Source organism: Pogoniulus pusillus, chromosome 20 (assembly GCF_015220805.1).
Source record: "Pogoniulus pusillus isolate bPogPus1 chromosome 20, bPogPus1.pri, whole genome shotgun sequence".
Classification (NCBI taxonomy): Eukaryota; Metazoa; Chordata; class Aves; order Piciformes; family Lybiidae; genus Pogoniulus; species Pogoniulus pusillus.
In genome coordinates this window covers 13,546,687-13,569,687 of record NC_087283.1, presented here as the reverse complement: position 1 = coordinate 13,569,687, position 23,001 = coordinate 13,546,687, and the positions used below count along the sequence as shown (strand labels likewise).

General features: G+C 42.4%; 2 protein-coding genes across 5 annotated transcripts; both read right to left on the bottom strand.

The window, feature by feature from the left end:
• Positions 1 to 785: 785 nt before the first annotated feature.
• LOC135184477 (protein C19orf12 homolog) lies at positions 786 to 8,865 on the bottom strand. Its single transcript, XM_064160299.1, has 4 exons — positions 8,757 to 8,865; positions 7,711 to 7,920; positions 5,248 to 5,424; positions 786 to 1,711 (listed from the first exon to the last, which is right to left on the bottom strand). The coding sequence occupies exons 3-4, from the start codon at positions 5,405 to 5,407 to the stop codon at positions 1,446 to 1,448; spliced, it is 426 nt and encodes a 141-aa protein (XP_064016369.1). The 5' UTR covers positions 5,408 to 5,424; positions 7,711 to 7,920; positions 8,757 to 8,865; the 3' UTR covers positions 786 to 1,445.
• Positions 8,866 to 8,963: 98 nt separating this feature from the next.
• LOC135184476 (protein C19orf12 homolog) lies at positions 8,964 to 17,607 on the bottom strand. 4 transcript variants are annotated; one of them, XM_064160296.1, is made up of 3 exons: positions 17,379 to 17,607; positions 10,935 to 11,110; positions 8,964 to 10,225 (listed from the first exon to the last, which is right to left on the bottom strand). In XM_064160296.1, exons 2-3 carry the CDS (start codon positions 11,092 to 11,094, stop codon positions 9,960 to 9,962), a joined length of 426 nt encoding a protein of 141 aa, XP_064016366.1. In that variant the 5' UTR covers positions 11,095 to 11,110; positions 17,379 to 17,607; the 3' UTR covers positions 8,964 to 9,959. The 4 variants fall into 4 exon arrangements, with proteins under 4 accessions (XP_064016366.1, XP_064016365.1, XP_064016367.1 ...); XM_064160295.1 differs by having other exon boundaries at positions 17,228 to 17,604; XM_064160297.1 differs by lacking the exon at positions 17,379 to 17,607 and adding an exon at positions 17,060 to 17,205.
• Positions 17,608 to 23,001: the final 5,394 nt, after the last annotated feature.

Below are 23,001 nucleotides of genomic sequence, written 5' to 3'. Positions count from 1 at the left end.
CCCCACCAAAGGCCTCTGTACCTGCAGCTGTGCAGCCTTGGAAGTGAGAGGGGCTTCTCTTACAAAAACTGTCCACACAACGTTAATCCACGGTGCTTTCCATGCTGGAGTAAGAGTTGAGAGCTGAAGATACAAAGATGATGTAAAAAGGCCGAGACAAGAGCCACCAGATGCTCCCTTGGGGAGGAATGTCCTTACTCTGCAGAACTTCAGGTCTCCAGTTCAAAGCAGGTCTCTGCAGATAACTGCTGCTGGGAGGCTCTCGCTGCCTGCTCTCAACTCAACATTATTCAGCTAAAAGCATCTCAGAAGTGTGCTGCTCTTATAGTTCTTCCTGCTCTCTGGAGTCAGTGGGTCCACATGTGGAACTATCTTCCACTGCAGAAGGATCTCACAAAAATCCTGTAGAGAAGTCCTTCAAGTAATGAGAACCATAGCAATTAATTAAGCAGTACTATGGGCATCATAGTGTGCCACCATGTGTACCAAACTATCAGCCCGTTCCCTACCTGTTCAGGGCCTCTGTTGCTTTATCATGCTCCTCCAGAGGACTTGGGAGCCTCTCTGATGCTACAGGAAATTTAAAAAGTCTCTGCTGTGGCTGTGCCTAGCAAAAGACAGAATTTTTAGGGCTGTTACTTCTCAGTCCTACAGGGTCCACATCAGCAGCATCTACACGTGCCCAATCACACACAGTGGGTAAGAACCTCACCAAAGGTGGAGTGAGCCCAGGTAGAAGTGCTGCAGTGCAGACTTGATAAAACCAAAGAAATGTAACTCTCCAATAAACAAGCAATTACTCTTTATTGCCTTGGCAATCCAACTGTGGTCATTTAGTTACAAAACAAACAGTTCGTTTACCTGGTGCTTTACATCCTGTTTAGGCATTGGTTTCACTTCTGACAGAATGGAATGAAACCTTGAATATTATAATAAATGTGACAAAGAATAAAGTCAGGATTGAGATATTTGAGTTCACAGTAGAATAACATTATTTCTTATAACATGCTTTTGTATGACCGTAACAGAGAGTAAGTAAAATTCTTCCAAGTGCCCTAGCTACTTTAGCATCTGCATGTCATTCAGAGATGAAAACTTACAGCACTTATACAAACACAACTAAATCTCCTAAATAAAACATGATTATATAAAAAAAAAATAAGGCACATCAGTGACTTTGAACTCACTTCTAGTGCAGAGTAGTTCAAAATCACATAGCAAGTTACTCTCAGGACAATGCAGTAATATATATTATTCGTACCGAAAAATAACCCAAACATCTCAAAAACAGAACAAACCAACCAAAGAAGCAAAATAAAACAAATACCAAAAGTCAAAATACTACTTAGAGCTGGCTAGATTCATAATACTGAAAACTAGTAATTGCTATGTGCAGCTGTCAGACTGAACTTCATTACACTGTAAAAAGCCTGCTCTGGAAAGGGTTATTCTCCATACTGTATCTTTGCTCTTAGCTCTCTGGATAAGAATTTTATAAGCACTGCTGTCAGTTCCTCCTGAAGACTAAAATTTCCCATTACAAAAGAAATCAAATCAACAGCATACACCAAGTTGAAGCGTCTGAGAATAACCATGGCTTCACCATAGAGTTTCCGCTGCTGAGATGGAGGCAATTTCAACAGAATCTGAGGGACTGGCTTGAACTGGCCTGAAGGCCTTAAGGCACCAAGAATTCCACCAAATGCTCCTCCTAGAAAAGAGAAATGTTAGTCTTTACCTGTTAACGTTAAAACATGAACCTTTATCCACAGCCTTCATCAGCAGTGTTCCCACCTTGATTAGAAACTGGGCCCCCCAGTTTAGGAAGGACACTGAGATGCTTGAGCGTGTCCAGAGAAGGGCAACAAGGCTGGTGAGAGGCCTTGAGCACAGCCCTACGAGGAGAGGCTGAGGGAGCTGGGATTGGTTAGCCTGGAGAAGAGGAGGCTCAGGGGTGACCTTATTGCTGTCTACAACTACCTGAAGGGTGGTTGTGGCCAGGAGGAGGTTGCTCTCTTCTCTCAGGTGGCCAGCGCCAGAACGAGAGGACACAGCCTCAGGCTGCGCCAGGGGAGATTTAGGCTCGAGGTGAGGAGAAAGTTCTTCACTGACAGAGTCATTGGACACTGGAATGGGCTGCCTGGGGAGGTGGTGGAGTCGCCATCCCTGGGGCTGTTCAAGGCAAGGTTGGACATGGCACTTGGTGCCATGGTCTAGCCTTGAGCTCTGTGGTAAAGGGTTGGACTTGATGATCTATGAGGTCTCTTCCAACCTTGGTGATACTGTGATACTGTGAAATCAGGGCAGAGCTGTGCATGTGTCTGCTTTAACCTGGTTTATGTATGATGCTCAAAGCACCAAGAAGGATTTGTAAAGCTTTTTACATCCACAGCAATCACAAAGCAACTCCTGACACAATCAAAGGCAATAGCTTCAAGCTAGGAACCAGAAACAAATCAACCCTCCACAGGGCTCTGGTGTCTGAAGGACGAGCCCTACCATTCAGTGAAACCATGCCCAAGGGAAACACCCAACGAACAACTGCATTCTCTGCTGATAAAAGTCTCTTGCCAGATTTCCAGAGGGGCCCAAGCTCTCTGCTTCTGTAGTACCACATGTTGCAGCCTCCTACTTCCATGAAGTCTGCCCCTCAGAAATTCCTCCCAGAGACCAAACTCATCAGTTTCTGGGGTTGCACACATTCATGCTTTCATCTACCAAATCAACACCCCACATACCCTGCGGGGCAAGATAGATTCTGGTAAGTAGAGGCCTTCCAAGTTATGAAGATAACAGCAGAGGGATCCTCTACAACTGACATTTGATTGTGTTTGCAGCTGAAAGAACCAACAGTCCTACAGACTGATTTCTTTCAAAGGATTACCAGTCTAACTTGCAACACAGTGCTCTCAACAGCCATTCTGACACCACTCCTCAGAGGCACAGACTGCAGAAAGTAGCAGAATTCTCAGAATGGAGCAATGTGGGAAGTCACCCTGCTTTCAAAAATTCCTCCCTGCCAGCAGCTGCTTCTAAAAGGTCATTTCTAAACTCACAGGAATGCAGTTTTTCATTAGAGAGAAAAAAAATATCAGCTTTTACTCAGTTGGTACTTTTTTCCATGATACCACAGAAATACTTGAAAGTCTACAAGGGCTGGAGTCATCTTTAAGAAACTGTTATGAGAACATCAATATCTGATTTTGGGGGTACTTAATGCAAAAGCCACTAGAAGTATTGATGCCTAAGTTCCACTTCTGTTGAGACAAGTATTTGTTACCCAGTCCCAGTTTCTCCCCACAAGCACAGTCCACTCAGAGCAAGCAGTCCTCAGAAAGCAAGATAACACTGCAAGCTTCTGCAGTGACTGCTGTGGAAGGCAGATAACTCATCCTCCAATTCTTGGTGCAGCAGTAAGGACAATCCCTGCAACACAGTCCTGCACCTATCCAGGCTAAGTGAAAGCTCACTGGACTGCAAATGTCCCTACAACTGTCCTAAACCCCACTAAAGACTTTGAGTAATTTTTCTTTGTAATGTATAAAGTTAAATAAGGGTCTCCTGATTTAGTTGCATTATAATCAGGATATGGCTTTTGCCATACTTAAGATTCTTACTGTATACATCTAGTATACTGAACACCAAAAGCATACTCTAATACATAACAGGTATCCTTCTTCCAGTGCCTTCATTACTGGTTGAAGACTACTCAGTTTGAGTGGAGAATATTATAAACAGACACTTAAACACAATGAGAAAACACATCCAAGAATAGCTCCAGTGATTCACATCACCCCACTCAAGAATTAAGCCAATTTTAACTTTTATTTCTGATTTACAGCTTACAAATTTCTTACCAAAGCTCAATTTCATGTCTTTCTTCCTGGTAACCTCAGTCAAACATTTGTCAAAGTATTATTTTCACCTATTTATTAATCTCTGCACTCGTAACAGGAGTAAATACATAGCTTCATTTTGTATTTCTGTAACATAATACTGTTTGCTTATTTTTGGTACCTCAATCTTGCTAGCCTTTACACAGGCATACTGCAATTCACTCCCACACCAGTAAGCCCAAGAAACTGCTGAAACTGCTTGCAGGAGTCAGGAGCATTCAAGGACCAAGGCCCGCATGACTTCAGTGACCAGGCAGCTTTCAAGCTAGACAACTGTTACTTCAACAGACACAGAAGGAGAGACTACTCTTTACTATTAGAATCTCTCCTCATTATTTTCCACACAAGGACAAAGACCCAAAGTGACAGGGAATAACAAGTTCACCAAGAGGCAGATCACACAGGTACTGGTAGAAGTACAGAAACAAAATCATTGGGATGATAATCCTATGCCATGCTAATGCTAAGAAACTTGTTCACCTCTGCTTTACACCCGAGATTTCTTTCTTTGAGGTCACCAGGTACTAACATACCCCTGACTGCTACCACCATCTTTTGGGCTCCTTTGCTCCCACCTCAACTCTTTCCTCTTCCCTCCCCAACCACAGCACTGGAGTAGGGTCTGCACAGATGAGCTCAGAGCCTGTGTTTATTCTGCTTTGTGTCATACCTTGGATACTGGTCTACCTCAGCAGGTAGGAACCAAGGCTCTACCCAGCAAAAAGAATCCCTATTTGTTAACAGCTTATTCAAAGATTTTCAAAGGTACCACTATAGAATCAATCAGGTTGGAAGAGACCTCCAAGATCATCCAGTCCAACCTATCACCCAGCCCTGTCCAGTCAACTAGACCATGGCACTAAGTGCCTCATCCAGGCTTTTCTTGAACACCTCCAGGGATGGCAACTCCACCACCTCCCTGGGCAGCCCATTTCAATAGCAAATCACTCTCTCTGCGAAGAACTTCCTCCTGATATCAAGCCTCTGTGTCCCCTGGCACAACTTGAGACTGTGTCCCCTTGTTCTGTTGCTGGTTGCCTGGCAGAAGAGACCGACCCCAAGCTGGCTACAACCTCCCTTCAGGTAGTTCTAGACAGCAATAACCTCAGACCTATAAAGGACTTCCCATCTATCACACAGGACCAAAGTCAGGTTGCTATTAACTCCTAGAAGGAAACACTAACACACTCGCACCTCCTTTCTAAAATGCCAACATATAAGTGGCAGCTTGTTCAAGCTCAGATACATGCATTCTCAAAATCTTCAGCCCACACCTACTACATAAGACTTTCCAGTTTCTTCACTCAGGGAGTTAACAACAATTCTTGTTCCTAAAACAAACGACACTTACCTACAACAAATCCAGGTGGACCTCCCAACAGCCCTCCAATCAATGCTGATGTACCTGCCATCAGCAATCCACTGCCAGAGTGGCTGACAGCAGCTTTCATCCCCTTCACCTTTGAGAGGCAGCAGAACAGGACGATCACATCATCAACATTAACAGGCATTTTCGTGAGTTAAGATCCTGGAAAAGATATTTATGTTTTGATTGCTGCAACCGAAACTGAACCGAGCTGATGTGTCTGTGAGTCTAAAACGGAAGAGGCACAGCTAAAAAAGGCAAAACTGATTTTGCTTTCGCTTTCATTTCCCAGCCACCCACTCCTATTTCGAAATAGCCACCGGATATGCAAAGAAAACAATAGAGCAGATCAGAAAAATTCTTTTATGACACACTCAGAAAACAAAAGGAGTGTTCGGCATCATGCACAGCTCTGGGAAAAAGACAAAACAAAGCCTCACTCTACCACAATCAGCAGATTACAACTGACAAATCTGTCATGTATTTTCTCCTTGTCCTAAGTCTTGCCACAAATCACTTGGTGTTTTCACATTTCACTTCTCCTCATTTTGATATGCACTTAAACATTTCCATGCCAGTTTCTGAAGGCAAGAGGCTGCCTATATGAAACAAGAAGATGCTGAGGAAGGGAATAAATTTCAGGAGTTGAAGACCTTGGACTGGGAATAAATGGGAAAGGCACTTGATGAGTGTCTGCTCAGCAGCAAGTTTCAGAGAAACCACGCTGAGTCTCCAGCTCCTTTGAAACAATGGCCTTCAACACCAGCCTGACAGCTGTTTACTGACCAGCCTCTAGAAGCCAGACAGCTCAGCCAATGTTCAATTTACATGGCCCCCTCAGTCCAAAGGTCTTTCATACACCCCTCAGCTCTGAGGTTCAAAGCAGCTCTCTGTCCCATCACATTCTGGACAGATTACTGCTGCTGGGAAGGTTCTCACTGCCTGCTGTCAATTCAGCATTGGTCAGCTAAAAGCATCACATGGAACTACCTTCCACTGCAGAAGGATCTCACCAAGATCAGCAAGGAAAGTCCCCAGATTACAAGAACCATAGCAACTAATTAAGCAGTACCATGGGCATCATAGTGTGCAACTATGGTGTACCACTCTATCAGCCTGTTCAGGGCCTTTGTTGCCTTCTTATGCTGCTCTAAAGGACTTAGGAGCCTCTCTGATGCCGCTTAGACAGGACCTTTAGGAAGTTTGTGCTGTGGCAGTGCCTATCAAAAGACAGAACTTTTAGGGTTGGTACTCCTCAGTCCTGCAGGGCCCATTTAAGCAGCAGTTACACATGGCCAGACACACAGAGGAGGCAAGAACCTCTCCAAACTTCGAGCTCCAGATTTGAAGGTGATAAAAACTCAAACAGGGAATGTACACGAGTTCTAGTTTAGTCTGTGGCTAGCCTGGTATTCCTAATATAATAAAATGGCTAATTTTGATGAATTTGAACTGCATTAAGAGCGAAAATAGAAATTAAGCTTACTCTCCTTGGAAAAATGTAAAGTGTTATCCATATGAGGCTGCCTTTACATGAATTTAAGAAATTCTCTGATGGCCACTAGATGGCACATCTCAATTACTAATCTATCCGAATTCAGGACAGCTTTTCTTTTTGTAGGAAAAAAAATATATAGATTCCCTCTTTGCTAACAGAACACTTTATAATCATATTTGCTTTTTGTTTTTAAATCAGATAGCTTGAAAACAAACAAACAAAACCCACACTGGAACAGGCTGCTTAGAAGGGTTGTGGACCAGATATTCAAAACCCGCCTGGATGCATTCCTGTGTGATGTACTCTAGGTGATCCTTCTCTGGAATGGGGGTTGGACTAGATGGTATTTTGAGGTTACTTCCAACCCTTTACATTCTGTGGAAAAAACAAGGGGTGGGGGGCAATTTTACACTAAATATATACAATCCACCAGCGAAAACCTAGCTTGATTGTGCCACATCCACAACCAAACCAGGTTAATACCCAGCATCCCAGATGGTTTCTTTACATAAACATGTACATAGTGATTCTTTCAGCTGATTCCCGCAACTGCTTGTTTCCTAGGTCATAACTCCACCTCACACTCAGTTCCAGATATTAAGCAGCTGGAACAGATTTCAGAAGATTGCGTCCCTGCCTTCTGGCTGTCTCCAATACCAATAAAAGACAGAGCAGTGGACAGCCAAGTTTCCACCAAAGAACAGCCACAGACATGTATTACTACACTCTCATGCAGATAGCCTTTTCTTCAGATGATTGAATTAGAAGAGACCTTTTAACCTACCCAAATCCCTGCATAAAGCCATGGAACAAATGTCACAGTGATCTTGATACAATAGCATAGGGCTGTAATGAGAGCAGTCAAGGTAGGACTTGATTTTTCCACAGAATTCAACAGTGTGAACTGTCATAAACTACCAAACACAAACAACAAATCTACTGTGGAATACCATGTTCATCCACCTCTGGTAGGGTCTCCACAATCAGAAGTGGTTATTTCCAATGTCCAAACTCCTATGTCCAACTGGAGATGAACACCTGAGCTGTGGTCTGTTCTTCTTTCACCAGCAGTAAAATGTGTTTCAGACTAAACTGTAAATCTATTGTTACCATTTTGAAAATAAGTACCTGGCACCTTCCAAGTTCCACAAGCATCAAACCTGTCGAATAATGAGACAGAAAACAAATAGAATTCAATTAATTTACTCCTGGTTCCACTTTGATCACCTAAAAATCTGTGGAAGTTAAATTTATTATGACTAATGACATGGTATTCAGTGGCACACGAGTTCTCAGGTCAGCAGCAGTGTGGTTTAACACAACCTACACTGGTTCAAGCAGAACTCCCACTTCCTGTTGATATCCTTACGACACCTTACACCACAGTGAAGGCTAAAAGATCATAGTTCTAACTTGTTTATTAAGGGCATAATAAAAAGCATTTGAAAGAATATCCTAAGAAACAGATAACGCAGAAGAAGACAAGATACAACTCATATAATCTATGCTCCAGTCATGTCTATTACACTGACATGAGTAACAAAAATCAATTCACCACCTACGTGTTGACCCACATTTATGAATGCCTGTAAAATGGGGAGTCATGATATTGATGTCTGAAGCTTGTACTCATTTAAATACTGGATATTATTATAAATTAACAGAAAGCACATCTTTCCTGTGGGCTGCTTTATAATTAGATACCAACTTTTTTTCATGTCTGTGTTTGAGCAGCTGATTATAAGCTGCTGTATCATTTGATCATCTGCTGCTGTATGTTATTTTTGGAAAGAGTGAATTTAATTTGTGAAATAATCAGAAAATTGCAAATAAAAGAAACAGCATTCATAAAAATAGCAGTTTTAAATGGAAATACAGAGTATGTAAAGTCTCCAAAAGCCAGTTGCAGCATGTGCAGTCTGTTAATGAACTGAAAATGCACTTATTTCAGGCTCACAATTATAAAACCATGACAGCACAAGGAATTGCCACTTACCAGTCACTTCCATTCATCTTTTTCATGACTGAAAAAGTATTTTCAAACCATGAGAAGAATAATCACTGCCTTGCACTCCAAGCAGGAAAGCACGTGGAATTTATTAATGGCAAATGGTACCTGCAGAAGTAAGTTAATCAAATGTATACAATAGCAACTTCTGAGTTTAAAGCTTCACCATTTAAAACCAGATTCTGGAAACCTCAGTACACAGAGAGATATCTTTATTTTAGGGGGAAAATGAAGTTAGCAGAACAGTTTTAGTTGTTTTCACACATTAAAAAAAGGCACATATACACATTTCTCTACTTAGGAACTTGTCTTACAAGTGTTCTGAAACAAATAATGAACAACTGGCTGGGACATTCAGCAACACTGCATTTAGAGCTTGGAGTGGTAACTGCAGCTGGCATATCCCACCACCACCACTGTGCCAGCTGCAGGCTGTCCACTACAAGGCTGAATACTTAAATGAAAACTGAGAACTGCTGGGGACAGTATAAAGATGGACAGTTCAGTTCCCCTTGTTTAAAGTTTTTAAGAGTATTGTTGTTGTGCTTTAACACTTCAGGACACCAGAAACTAATAACTGAGTACATTATGTTTAACTGTGGCTTAAAACTTGCTTAGGTATTGGCTTCACTTCTAGCAGAAAGGAATAAAAACTTGAAAACTGTAATAAATACATGATAAAGAATAAAGTCAGACTTGAGACCTTTGAGTTCACAGTAGAATAACATTACTTATTGTAACTTGCCTGAAACAGTAAGTAAAATTCTTGCAAGTGCCCTAGCTACTTTGGCACCTGCATGTCATTCAGACATGAAATTTAAAGCACTTACATAAATAGGACTAAATCTTCTAAACAAAACACAATGACAATGAAAATTTAATTCGTGGCACATCAGCATAAAAGAAGCTTAATTTCCTTCAGTGACTCCAAATTCAGTTCCAGTGCAGAGTTATTTAAAATTACACAGCGAGTTACTGTCAGGACAATCCAGTAATCTAACACTATCCTTACAAAACCAAAAAGAAACAACAAAAAAAAAACCCAAACAAACCCCAAATGCAGAAGTCAAAATAAAACTTAGATCAGTCTGTATTCATGATTAGTACTGAGAACTAGTAATTGCTATGTTGAAGAATCGCAACTGTCGGACTACATTTCATTACACTGAAAAAAGCTTGCTCTGGAAAGGGTTATTCTCCATATTGTATCTCTGCTCTTAACTCTTTGGAGAAGTAATTTATCAGCACTGCTGTCAGTTTCTGCTGAAGACTAGCATTTCCCATTACAAGAGCAGTCAGTTGAGCAACATCGGTCCAGTCTAAGTTCCTGAGAATAACAACAGCTTCATCATAGAGTTTCTGCTGCTCAGCTGGAGGCAATTCCAACAGAATCTGAGGGACTGGCCTGAACTGGCCTGCAGTCATCCAGGCACCAAGAATTCCACCAAATGCTCCTCCTAGAAAAGAGAAATGTTAGTCTTTACCTGTTAATGTTAAAACATGAACCTTTATCCACAGCCTTCATCAGCAGTGTTCCCACCTTGATTAGAAATCAGGGCAGAGCTGTGCATGTGTCTGCTTTAACCTGGTTTATGTATGATGCTCAAAGCACCAAGAAGGATTTGTAAAGCTTTTTACATCCACAGCAATCACAAAGCAACTCCTGACACAATCAAAGGCAATAGCTTCAAGCTAGGAACCAGAAACAAATTAACCCTCCACAGGGCTCTGGTGTCTGAAGGACAAGCCCTACCATTCAGTGAAACCATGCCCAAGGGAAACACCCAACGAACAACTGCATTCTCTGCTGATAAAAGTCTCTTGCCAGATTTCCAGAGGGGCCCAAGCTCTCTGCTTCTGTAGTACCACATGTTGCAGCCTCCTACTTCCATGAAGTCTGCCCCTCAGAAATTCCTCCCAGAGACCAAACTCATCAGTTTCTGGGGTTGCACACATTCATGCTTTCATCTACCAAATCAACACCCCACATACTCTGGGGGGCCAAGAAAGGTTCTGGTAAGTAGAGGCCTTTCAAGTCACCAAGATAACAGCAGAAAGTTCCTCTACAGCTGACCACCTTCAACCCACACCCACTACATAGATTTCCCAGTTTCTGTACTCATGGAGTTAACAATACATTTTCTTCCTAAAACAAAAGACACTTACCTACAGCAATTCCTGGTGGACCTCCCATCAGACCCCCAAGAAATGCTGATGCACCTGCCAGCAGTGCTCCCCGACCAGAGTGTTTGACAGCAGCTTTCATCCCCTTCTCCTGAGAGAGATGGCAGAAAAGTTGCATCACATTGTCGATGTTGATGGGCATCTTGGTGAGTTAGCTCCTGGAAAAGATTTTTTACAATATAATTTATATTTTGATTGCAGCAACAGAAACTAAGTCTCTACTGCTAGATTTTAGGAAGGAATATAATTCAGGAGTCTGTTAGTCTAAACTGAAAGAGACACAGTTACTATACGCAAAAAAACTTACTTTTCACTGAAATGAAAGAGAAAGCAAAACTTACTTGGAAACAGTTAAAGGTTATTGAATCTGAAAATGAAACCACAGCATACACCAGAAAAAATGGTTTTATGACAAACTCAGAATACCCAACAAGGTCAGGTATCCAAAATGAGACTTAAAGTTTTTGTCTTCTTCTACAGTACATTGCCTTTTGCCTAGAGCAATTGCTGTGTGCATTCACCGCTGTGGTCAGCTCTGGGAAAGACAAAGCAAAGCCTCACTCCACCACAACCAACAGACTGTAACTGACAAATCTGTCAGGACAATGAGATAATACCTAAGTCTTGCCACAAATCACTTGCTGTTTTCAGATCTGAGTTTTCCCAGTTTTGTTACACACTTAAACATTTACACTGATTTTTGAAGGTGAGAGGCTGCCTCGATGATTCAAGAAAAGCCTAAGGAATGGAACAGATTTCAGGAGTTGTAGGAGACCTGGGACTGGGAATAAACAGGGAGCTCTAGAAACTGGGCCTTGGGAATACAGGCATGTAAGCGTACAACAGGCAGGACTCTGAACAGACAGGTGAGATGAAAAGACAGCGAGATGAGACACAGTGAGAAGGCTCAATGTGGGGCAATTACTTGGACGCTGAGCACAATCCCTCCAAGACCAAACCTATTTCATCTCATTCACTTGCTGCTGCTGCCTAAGCCCACTCACTTCTGCAGATGGCAACAAGGAGCACGGCTACATAATGCTGCTGCTGTCACCCCAGGAGTGTGACCTGGTGAAAAAAATCAGTAATACAGAGCACCTTTGGGGAATTTCTACATAATAAATATACCTGAAGAACAGTATTCTACCCCTTATTTTGTTTCTCCCATTTGCTTCCTGATAAGCCAGCCACTTGAATTAAGCTTCTTAGTTACTATGCTCCAACTTCCACAGGCACCCATCCTGCAGCCTGAGACAGATCTTTGCAAACATGCTGTCCCCTCCAAGTAACAACGGAATTCCAATGTGGCCCTGCTAGAGTGGAGTGTTATACAATGCCAAGCACTGAAAAATCCATCTGTGGCTTTCTGTTTGGCAAAGCAAGCGGAGACTTTAGACTTTAGCAACTGCTTTAATGATAGACAAATAGGAAGAGATACTAAAAATAAACTTCACCTCATCTTTCAAAAATAGGTTCACTCCTAATGAAACACATTAACTCAGACCAATGAGATGAGTGGAAATCCCATAAAGTGAAATGAAGAAACTCCATCCCCATAGCAGAGTTGGAGGCGTGTTCAGAAAATAAGGCCCAAGGTCTTGGCACAACAGTAACAAAAAGCTTCCTCACTAAGCACATGGAGTGAGGAAAGGGCTTGCAGGGAAACAAAAGGTAACAAATATGTTTGAAACTATAAACACATATACAAAAAATGCAGATTTATTGTTGTATGTATAATATTAGCACTACTGAACAGGTGTTTGCTTTTTCAGACTCTAAAACAGTTTCTACCAATGTGTGACACAGTTTTTCTTATTAATTATTAACTATTGTGAAAGTGAATGCTTTCACACTAAAATGTCTGACTTAACATCAGCTGCCTCACTGCAGTATCCAAGTATGGCTGACACTAAACAAAAATCTGGATTTTTTGAAGGGACCACATACACTCTGTAGCTGCAGAGACACAGTAGGAAATTCATTAAACAGCTGCACTTCTTTCACTACTTCTTTCATCTTCATGCAAGCCTAAGGAAAACAAAAGTTCTTCATTTCACCACCACCGCTTTTGGGTTTTTGGCAGGCTTATGACACAGGCATGTATCAGAAAGGCAGTGTGTGCTGGTTACTGACAGCAGAGTGACACTCTGCTTCCAGAGTTGGCTATTATCTTATCCAGCATGATTCAAACTCAGAGTAATAAATGAATGGCTGCTCTTGTTCATCCTAGAGAAGTAGGAAAAAAGAGAAACAAACCACCCCAAAATATACAACTGGTAGAGCTAACACTGCCAAGCCCAACGCTGCTAAAAACCAAGAAGATAAAGTATTTGTTTTTACATTCTTTACAACAGGTGAGCAGACTGCTATTCAGAGTAACATTCACATCAGCACTGAGAAAACCCACAGGATTCAGGTCCTCCTCTAAGTGAGATAGGAATGGATTCATGCTTGTACTACGCCTGCTTAGCATGACCTTGGACTAACCCCACCACCTAAGTGCTGAAATTACTTTGCTGCTTCTCTTTGGGCTAAATCCAGCAAGCACTTCATGCAAAGCTCTTCTGTGTGGAGGCTCTGGGGCATGTTTGAGCAACACAGTTTGGCAAGCTGAAAAGACAACACCACTCTCACTAATAGCAGTATTATGATTTCCATCAACTAAACAGACTGACCTCCACAATTTCCTAAACTCATCTGATTGTAAGTGAAATTCTGTTTCAAGAGAAAGAAACCCAAAACGTTCCTGTAGCGCATAGAAGTTGACTGTCCACAGAAATCCACCTGCATTACTCCATCCACCATACTGGCAATACTTGGAAGTTTCCTTAGAGTGATGGGGCCTCTTGAGCAGTGCAAAGGTGAACAGCTGCCCTGAGGCTTCTCTGAATGAATCTAGTCATAAAATATGTTTTATTTAAACTGCAAATTCGTTAAAGAGTGAAAAAACCTCCCAGGTCATAATGAAAACAGGAATCACACTGAAGCTGGTGAATCTTGTACAGTAGGGTTCTAAGTGGCACTTGGTGATCCTGAGGGTCTTTTCCAACCTGCATGTTTCTGTGATTCTATGAACTTAAGCAATTTTGGGTCTTTTTTTCCATACTAAATTATTTTACTCACAAGTTCCCAAGTTTTGGCTTGGTGGAAAAAGGTTCTTGGCACAGCAGAGCCATTCCTGCTTAATTTTGAATTCACTCTAAGAATTCTCAAACAAATTACAAGAAGGTCAACTGCCCTTATTCAACTCCTTCAAGTATTTCTATGATTTCTTAGCATATTCACTATGTTTTAAGTCCTGTCCTGAATTGCAGTGAATATAGTAGCTGATGTACAGAACACACAAGTCGAGGCTTTTTTAAATAGTAGGTACATAGAGAGCACAAGTGTGAGCCATTAAAACTCAAACCACATACACATAAAGTAATCATCCTGGATATTCCTACATTCAATGCAGACACAAACTAGTGGACCAGCACTGCACAGACCTTTTACAAAGGCATCTATGGTCATGAATTTCTTTGAAAATATCAGGTTCTGACAAAGAATCAAAGTGCTCAATCAGACAATTTTTACTGAGCGTTTTTTGTTAGCCATACACTGTAGGCCTTGAAAGCAAGTCACTTTTGCAATACATGAACAAGTTGCAGCACAGAGACTACACAACAGTTTGACCTGCTAGTGTGATATGCAGCCATGAAAAAAAAAAAAACAAACCAAACACAAATCCCAACCAACAGGCAATAAAAAAAAAAAAAAAAACCACCAAAAAACATATCACTAGATAGCCTACTAGTCTCACACTGCTTATAAAGTTCTGCTGCTGCAAACCTCCAGCTCCTCACAGATTGGTGAGGTCTGTAAAGAAGCCAACTCCAAGAATGCAGAGCACAAAGTTGCAGTTGATATAAACCTAATGATCACAATTACTAGGTGAGGAGAATAGAGAGTTAAGCATATTTGAAAACACTAATGAACTACAAGGGAACAAGAATCCTGTCACAGATTAGAAGGAGCTGCAAATTTTAGGTGTCAGAGGCAGAAACAGACAACAGCTAAAAATATTTATCAATTTCGATTGTGTAACTGATAAATAAACAAAACTGCAAGTTGATTCTGGCTCCAAATTATTTTCTACAGAATCCACCCAAACATTAAGAAACACTAGGAATGTAAACTACTGGATTTGTACAAACAGAGGATTAGAAACATCAATGACCACTAAAATTAGGCCTGGCTTTTAGAGAGGCTGAGTCCCCACAGCTCCTGCCGATTGCATGTGCCATTGAAAATGCTCAGTAGTTCAAGGAAAAAAAATATCTGGCTCTACCTATCCAAAGAGAATGATAAATATCATGTGTTTGTATCTCATCTTTGAAGCCACAACCAGTGGGGTTTTCTAACAAGCACATTCAGAAATAGTTGACTGGATAGGTCTGGGTGATAGGTTGGACTGGATGATCTTGGAGGTCTCTTCCAACCTGGTTGATTCTATGATTCTATGAAAAGGAAAAATGCCATAGAGAGAATGACAAAAAAAAAAAAAAAAAAGCCCAAAAGATCACATCATACCCAACTCACTGAAAATCCTATTAATGCAAACAACCAAAGATGGTCCCCAGATTAACCTGTAGTGGGAATGTAATCTTATCTCTTTTTTGTTTAACACTCCCATCCCATTGCCCTACTCCCTCCTTCACAGGCAAAAGTATTTTTAGACCATGGGCTGACTGTTCCACTCATAGAAAAATTAATGCCTTCCCAAATGTCCACACAAGAGATAGTCTAACCAGTACACAGCCTGGACTACTTCTGACCTGTCCTCACTTGTTCTTATAATTTCCTATTGAGGTAACACATATATACATGTATGCTCTCCAGTAAACATCACTGTAATGTGCACGTACATTGAACAAAAGTCACCTACAAGACAAACTCCAAATCTACCGAACAATGCAGACATAGGTCCAAATCCTCTCACTAGGAACCAGCTTTGTCTTGGTGGACACCACACGATGATAAGCAAGAACATGGGATGAGAATCTCCACACAATTGCAAGAAAGCATCTAATGTGATCTGAAACTTCAAGACAACAAATACTTATGCAAGCACAGATACCCAGAAGATAACCCAGGACAATTACTGTGCAGATGAGGCAGAAGAAACAGCTCTGTCATCTGAATTGTTTTATAACAAATTTGAGATCAGAGTCAGGGCTAAACCAATTGCAAAGTGCACAGCAACTGAGATAGGCTAAAGAACAGAACTTCCTAACAGCATAAAGACCTGACTTGATGATTAAACAGGCCAGACATTCACTATTTGGGTAACACTTGGTAGACAGGCAGGAAATGAAGATACTCCAGTAGGCAAAGGAGCACTGGTCACTACACAGTACTGGTCTCACCATTAGCCCATATGCAATGCTGTTGGCCCAAACTGCATTTCTGCTCCCGCATCATCACCTTCTGAAAATCTTATCTTTAGAGCCCAGCCTCGTATGAACTTCAGCTCAACGTTATGAACGATTTAAAATTTATTTATGACTAAAATAGGCTGCACAAAAACCGGAATTCTAAACTCTTTCAAATAGCCTGAATTTAATTACACTTCAGTTATCTTTAATTTATTTCTCTACGCCAGTTCCTGGATTAATATGGCTGAAAGGATGATACAGCCGCAGTGTAACTAGGGGAAAACAGAAAGCGAAGGTTAAAGATTTGTAAGGCTCGCCGCACCCAAGCGATGCTCTGCAACCCAGGGCGGCCGCAGGCTCTGATAGAGAGCGGTCTGCCTGGGTTCAGCCGGCGCCCAGCCCTGCCCAGGCTCCCGTTGCCTCTCGCCCCACACCGCCCACGGACCCCGCTCCCCACAGAGCCCGGCTGACACAGCTGCAGCCGACCTCTCCTGGAATCTTCCCCGGCCCCAAGAAGGCAAAGCCAAGGCCAAACCCTGCTGACAGCGGGCCGCGGTGGAAGTGAAGGAGTCAGCGGGGCCCGCCCCGCCAAAGGGTCCCAGCACGCCGCGCCTCCCGGCCCTCTGGAGCAGGGCCGCGGCGAGCCCTAACCGCGGACCTTCCTTCCCTCCGCCTCCTCCGGCCGCCTACCTCACCCGACACCGCGCATCGCCCGGTTCGGAGGAGGCCGAGCAAGAAGACTCCGGCGGCGGCGCCGAGAAGGAGCGCAGTCAGGCCTCCTGCCTGCCGCCCCAGGGCCTGCCGTTTGCCTCCGGGGGTTGGTGGCCGCCCTGCGAGGGAGCGCTGAGTCCGCCTCACCTCCGTGCCGGCCGGGGAGCGGGGCGAGGGCAGGCCGCACAGAACGGGCCCAGCTTCTTCCGCTAGTCAGCCTGGCTCCTGTAGCGGCTCCCGCGCTTGCTCCGCGGGGAAAACGCCTAACCCGGAGCGGTGTTAGGCAATAGGTGCTTACGTGCCGCCTCCGTTCGCCGCCTGCCCCCGCAGTGGCACTCGGAGCAAACCGTCGCAGAGCCCGCGGGGCCAGTGCTGACTGGCGGAATCCGCACACCGCTGCAGCCGGGCGCGGCGTACCCGCGCTCCGGAGCTCGGTGCTCGTTTGAACAGCCCGACAGGCCCCGGAGAGCATGTGCTGCTGCTGCTGCGGTGCACGGGCACGGCCCTTGTGAAGAGTGCGAAAGGGTCACAGCATTGCCAGGCATGCTGCTCTGGAGAGCACCTCGGGAGCACAGCTGAGCAGCTACAAAAGGAAGGAAGGGACTGCCTGCCACAGAATGCCATTAAGGTCCCTGGCCCTAATCTGAGAAAATAATCTGGGAATGTTTTTGTATACTTCCAGTTTTTTTTTCAGCCATCAGCTTGGTGAACTGCAGCATGCTAGGCTGGTAGAGCACCAGTCATAACCAGACAAGCTGTGCGCTGAAGCAGCGTTCAACAGCTGTTTCACATGTGGCTCTGAAATACCATACTGCTCCTTAACACTAGTTCTTCCAAAAGTTACTGCCTAATGTTCAAAATTCTGCCGTTCCCCGAGAATTAATTATTAACAGAGGTCTTGAGGTTTGCTAGCTCGTTTCTGTTTTAAGGTAAGCCATCTCTCCTCAGTCGTTTCTTGTTGAGAAGATAGAAAAACACGATGAGGAAAACAGAATATAACTCACAATTTCTGTCCCTTTCCTGTGGCTGCGCTGGGGACTTCTTAACCTCCCCATGCTTTATATGGTTACATAAAATAACTCTCTGTGTAACAACTCAAAATGTTACAGGTCTGCTGGTGCTCTTGATTTTTATGATTGGGATGTAAAAAGCAAATGTAATTCCTAAAATGAGCAAAGACCCAGAATGCCATGTTCATTTTAAAAAGTAACACCCCAGATTCCAGCTGTAAGCAGATTTACAAGGAGCAAAATTAAAAGCAATGAAGTCTGCCAACCATCAAAGAGAAAGGAATTTTTATCACTAAACCAAAGCATCACTACCCTGCTTAACAATTAATGCAGGTTATTGGGGCTGCATCAACAGCTATTTATTAGTTTTTGTGGGCTGGGTGGTTTGGGTTTGTTTTTTAACAATATTAGTTACTAAAATGAAAATGTAGGCTAAAAGATAATGTAAAATAACAGTGCAAAGCGCATCCCTTAAGTACTCTGTGAATCATGCTACACTCCTAGAGGAACCCTGAGTCTTGAAGTTAGTGGGAACGTGGTTATTGCAATCAGATGGATTAAGATTTGATTCCGTACACGATAACCAGCCAGCACCTGACGGTACGGCGGTTACTCCCCTCGGTAAGCACTGCCCGCTGCACATGAGTCAGCACAACGCATCCCACCGCACGCTGCGGGAAGGCCTTTTTCCCGTGCTCCCGCCCCGTCTGCTGCCCGGTGGCTCCACCTGCTGGCTGCCTGCAGCTCGCCGCGGCCATCGCCGCTGCAGGGGCTCGGCTCCATGCTGCCTGCTCGAGAAAAAGTTATCCTCAATACAAGAAGGGACAGCTCTGCCGGCTGTATTCTTCTGTACAGCACCGTGTGGTCTGGTTTTATCTGTCAGTGTAATTCCAGCGTGGGTTTATGCATTTCAGCGTCTACTCGTAACAAGTAATTAGTACCTGAGATAAATGTTCACATACCTTTTAAATTCTACTTGCCGGTGCAGTAAGAGCAGTTTGAAGTAGTCCTGCTGTAAATCAGATCTTGCCAATAACCTCACCATATCCACTGTGGTATGCTGGGCTCTTAAAAATACTAGATGTCATTGCTATTCTGGTGTCGTAGTTGTCTTTGTCCCCTTTATCAGCATTGATTCACTATTTAATTTCCTTCATTAGGATGTTTTACACATTCCTCTTCAGGTTCCTAGGAATGGTATCCTTTGAAAAACTAAGAAAATAAATTCCCTTTCATGCCCCAAATCCTCAAGTCACCTGTTAAAAGCAAGCATCAGAAATCAACCACAGGATCGGTGCATTGGCATTCTCATGAGGAGACACTTGGCAGATTTCTGCCAAGCCCTTCCCTAACATACAGCAAACCCCAAAATAACCACAAGCCAGTTCAGCATGACCTCAGTGTGCTGGGTTCACTGCATATTTTCAGAGGTTTTGACATACTAGGTGATAGGCCAAGGCGCACTAGGAATGATTTCAGCCAGAGATAGGCTATTGCTACCAACAGAATGATGCGTTCTGGCTTTCAGTCTTGCTCCTTACAGGGTCTTCAGAAACAGCCACCAGGACCCAAGTCATTCTGGAGAAACTGCCCCAAACCACTTGATGTAGTTATCAGAAATACTTGCTACCTTCACAGATAACTGTGACAGCTTTTGTTAAAACAAGACATTTAATCTTGCTGGACAGAGAACAGCTGTTTCTCTGAATGTTCTTCTGTGTCAAAGATTCCTGGAGAAAACACAAGGATTAGGCAACTGTATGTGACAAGAGCTGGTTCTGTCTTTTCACCTAGCTACACTTCTTAATTTTTTAAATAAACTTTACATTTCCTATTATCATAATGCCGGGTGGGGGAAATCAGAACTTGAAGCCTGTGCAAGTAATACAGTTCTACTTGCCTAGGTCTCCAAAGCACCTAAAAATACTCTGAGATTTCCCTTTCGTTTCAATGTGTTAACCTGGATATGGGTAAGGATAGTTTGATTTACATTATCACATCCAAACAAGAGGAACAAAAGTAACAAATGTTACTTGTTCCCCAGAATGTGTGATGGAAGTGGCCCAGAGAGAAGAAAGAGGATAAAATGTAATACAGCAGGTGTCTAATCATATCCAAGTTTAGGAAGGTAGAGATTTCCCTAAATTCCCACAGAAGTCTGGAAAACTATGCTGCAGTGAAGGAAAGCTGCTTTGCTTATCTCTAACATCTAGGGCTCTGTATTACCTTTCTCTCTCATTAGATACCATAAACTCCCAGGTCGCAGGGTAGCAGCATCTCTTCTGAAAGCGTCTGCTACTTCTACTTCCTATTATAATCTGAATCTTCACTTCTTGACAGCAATACAGTTTTAAAACTTATGAATTCCTGCTATTATACTCTGGATTACCAGGAAAATCAAACAAATCTATACTGAAAAGGAAAATTAATATAAAATTAATGCTATAGCATTTAAATCCTTAAACAAAGCCACTTGGTAAGGGAAATTTTGCAACTGCAGAATGGCTGTTTGAAAGAAACAGCACTTTCTCCAAAACTCTCTATGAAGAAAAAAGACAACATTTCTAAAACCAGGTACCTAACTTTGATTTTCATCTAATAACATTCTTCACCTCTGTACCACAGGTGTAAACAATGCAATAAAAATGACCTAATCACTGTAGGAAGACACAACAGTAGATTACAGAGATCCCACCCAAGCAAAGCATATGCTTGATGGCAAATCTTTTCCCCATTTCTTGCATTAGATATTCATCAGGGTCTGACTTCTAATTGAATGCAAATAAAGGATATAACAGATTTTTGCATATGAAGTGAAGATATAGCACATCTGTCTCTTCTCAGCCTTTCAATGTACCTTATGTGGCATTAAGCAAATAGGAGTTTTTGCCTCATCAGCTTGCAGGAAACAGTTTGAATTTGAAGAACAGTATGACTGAACTAAATCATTCCACTGCTGCTCTAAAAAGTGTTTCTTTTGTCTCCCTGCACACTCTCAGGTGATAAAATGCCAAGTTGAGCAAAATCAGTTTCAGTGCCAAAAAGATGGACTGCTGGTGCAGAAGGTTACAAAACTGTTAATGGCCTTGTACCCTCTCAGACCTGAAAGACGATCCAAAAATATAGGCTAGTGTTTTGGAATAAAACATAGATTGCTAGCAAGCACTATCCCAGTGAGCTCCTTAACTGCAAACATCTTCTGCTATTTTAGCTTCTTATTACGGTAGTAATTTATGCTGCTTTTTTTACTTTCTGAGCAGCCTAATTCAGTTTACTGGTAGAGAGTTGCCATTTTGTGACCCCTTCAGGAAAAGCGACAGCAAATCTGAATTTAAGAGAGTCCTAAAATTAGCTTACATGTTTATATGTTACATCATGTATGAATGCTGAAGAGGAAATTAAATCTCAGTTAAAAAATACCTTCACAAAATACCTCCAAGGTTTCCAGAGAGGAGCTAAAAATGGGAGACTCTCCTACAACCATTTCCTCCACTCTTCATTCTTTTGCAGAATGTATCTAAGAAAATTGAATCCAAGCTTTCTCTAAACTCTAATTAAAGGGCTAGCATAAAGTAGATGAAGTTCAAAGTCAGATCTAAAATGTGTGTTGTAAAATCAGCTATCGAACAAAATACTCTAGTATCAAGAAGGATGACATTTGAAAGTGTCTGCTTGATACTATTTCCATGATTGATATTATTCAGTGGTGTGAGAAATCTGTACCATAACTTGGTGCATATGGAGTCTGAAAACAGTTAATGTCCAGCTACATATAATTTTGACCCCAAACATACATTACTTTGTAGACACAAAGAGTATGCACAAAGAAGCTGACATAAGTCTCACTAAGTCAAGGGTCCTTGGCTGACTTCACTTGTAACCTTACACCAACTTCATGGGTGCTGAGTGAGTGCCCAAATTTTACAAAACTTTGGACTAAGTTTCCTGTTCTTCTGGGACCACAGAGTAATTATTTCAGCTTTCTTGGGTCTGAGTTCTGACCACACGGCAGGCAAGAGTGGAGTTTGCAGTCAGAAAGGCAGTAAGGTGGAAGGTAAGAAGCCAGCTTGTACAGATTGTCTGATTGTCTTCTCTCACATGATACGTTGGAGGCAAGAAGATGCAAAGGTGAATTTGAATCACTCTCTACAATAATGGATCAGATTCAAAGCTTCCAAAAGTCACTGCAGATTCTCCAGTGTGTTACAATCAGATTCTCAGGCTTATGCAGTTTAGCATAATAACATTAATACTGCCTTCTGGGTCACTGCTCTGTTTCACTTGCAATCACAAGGGTGTCAGCTTTTGTGACCACACATAATGCCTATGTGGATACAACAGGGCTGTCTAAAGAGCTATTGCTAAGCTAAATGAAGAGCAGAGCAGTGGTTATACCATATTTATAGTTGTCCTATAATGTGATCTAGACTTTGGAAAAAAGAGCTGGAAACTTTGCAAATTACAAAGAAGCCTTTTGCTGACTTTCTGCAGACCTCAGTTTGGGAACCACTGCCTTTAAAATGTCATAAATTACTGTCTCAGGATTAAATTGAGGTGCAATTAAAACCAGTAAAAGGTACAATTTATAAAGAACAGATAATACTAAATGTCTTTACCTACAACAGCATGCATATACACAACCATAAGAGGTAAGTGCCACTAGAGGAGAAGGCACTGATCAAGAAGATGACTGAATGCTAGAAAGAACTGGGCAGCCCCTTCTCTATGATAAATTCCAGGGGATCTTTCATTCTGCCCTAAGCAGACAAGCATTAAGTTCTCAAAAGTCTGTTGAAAAGACTCACAGCAGGATGTGCCACTCTCTGTACCAAAGAAGAATAAAAGGCTAAGATTCTGCTGCAATTAGAATAAACAACTGTCCTTAATTTCTGTCAAACAGTAGATGTCTCC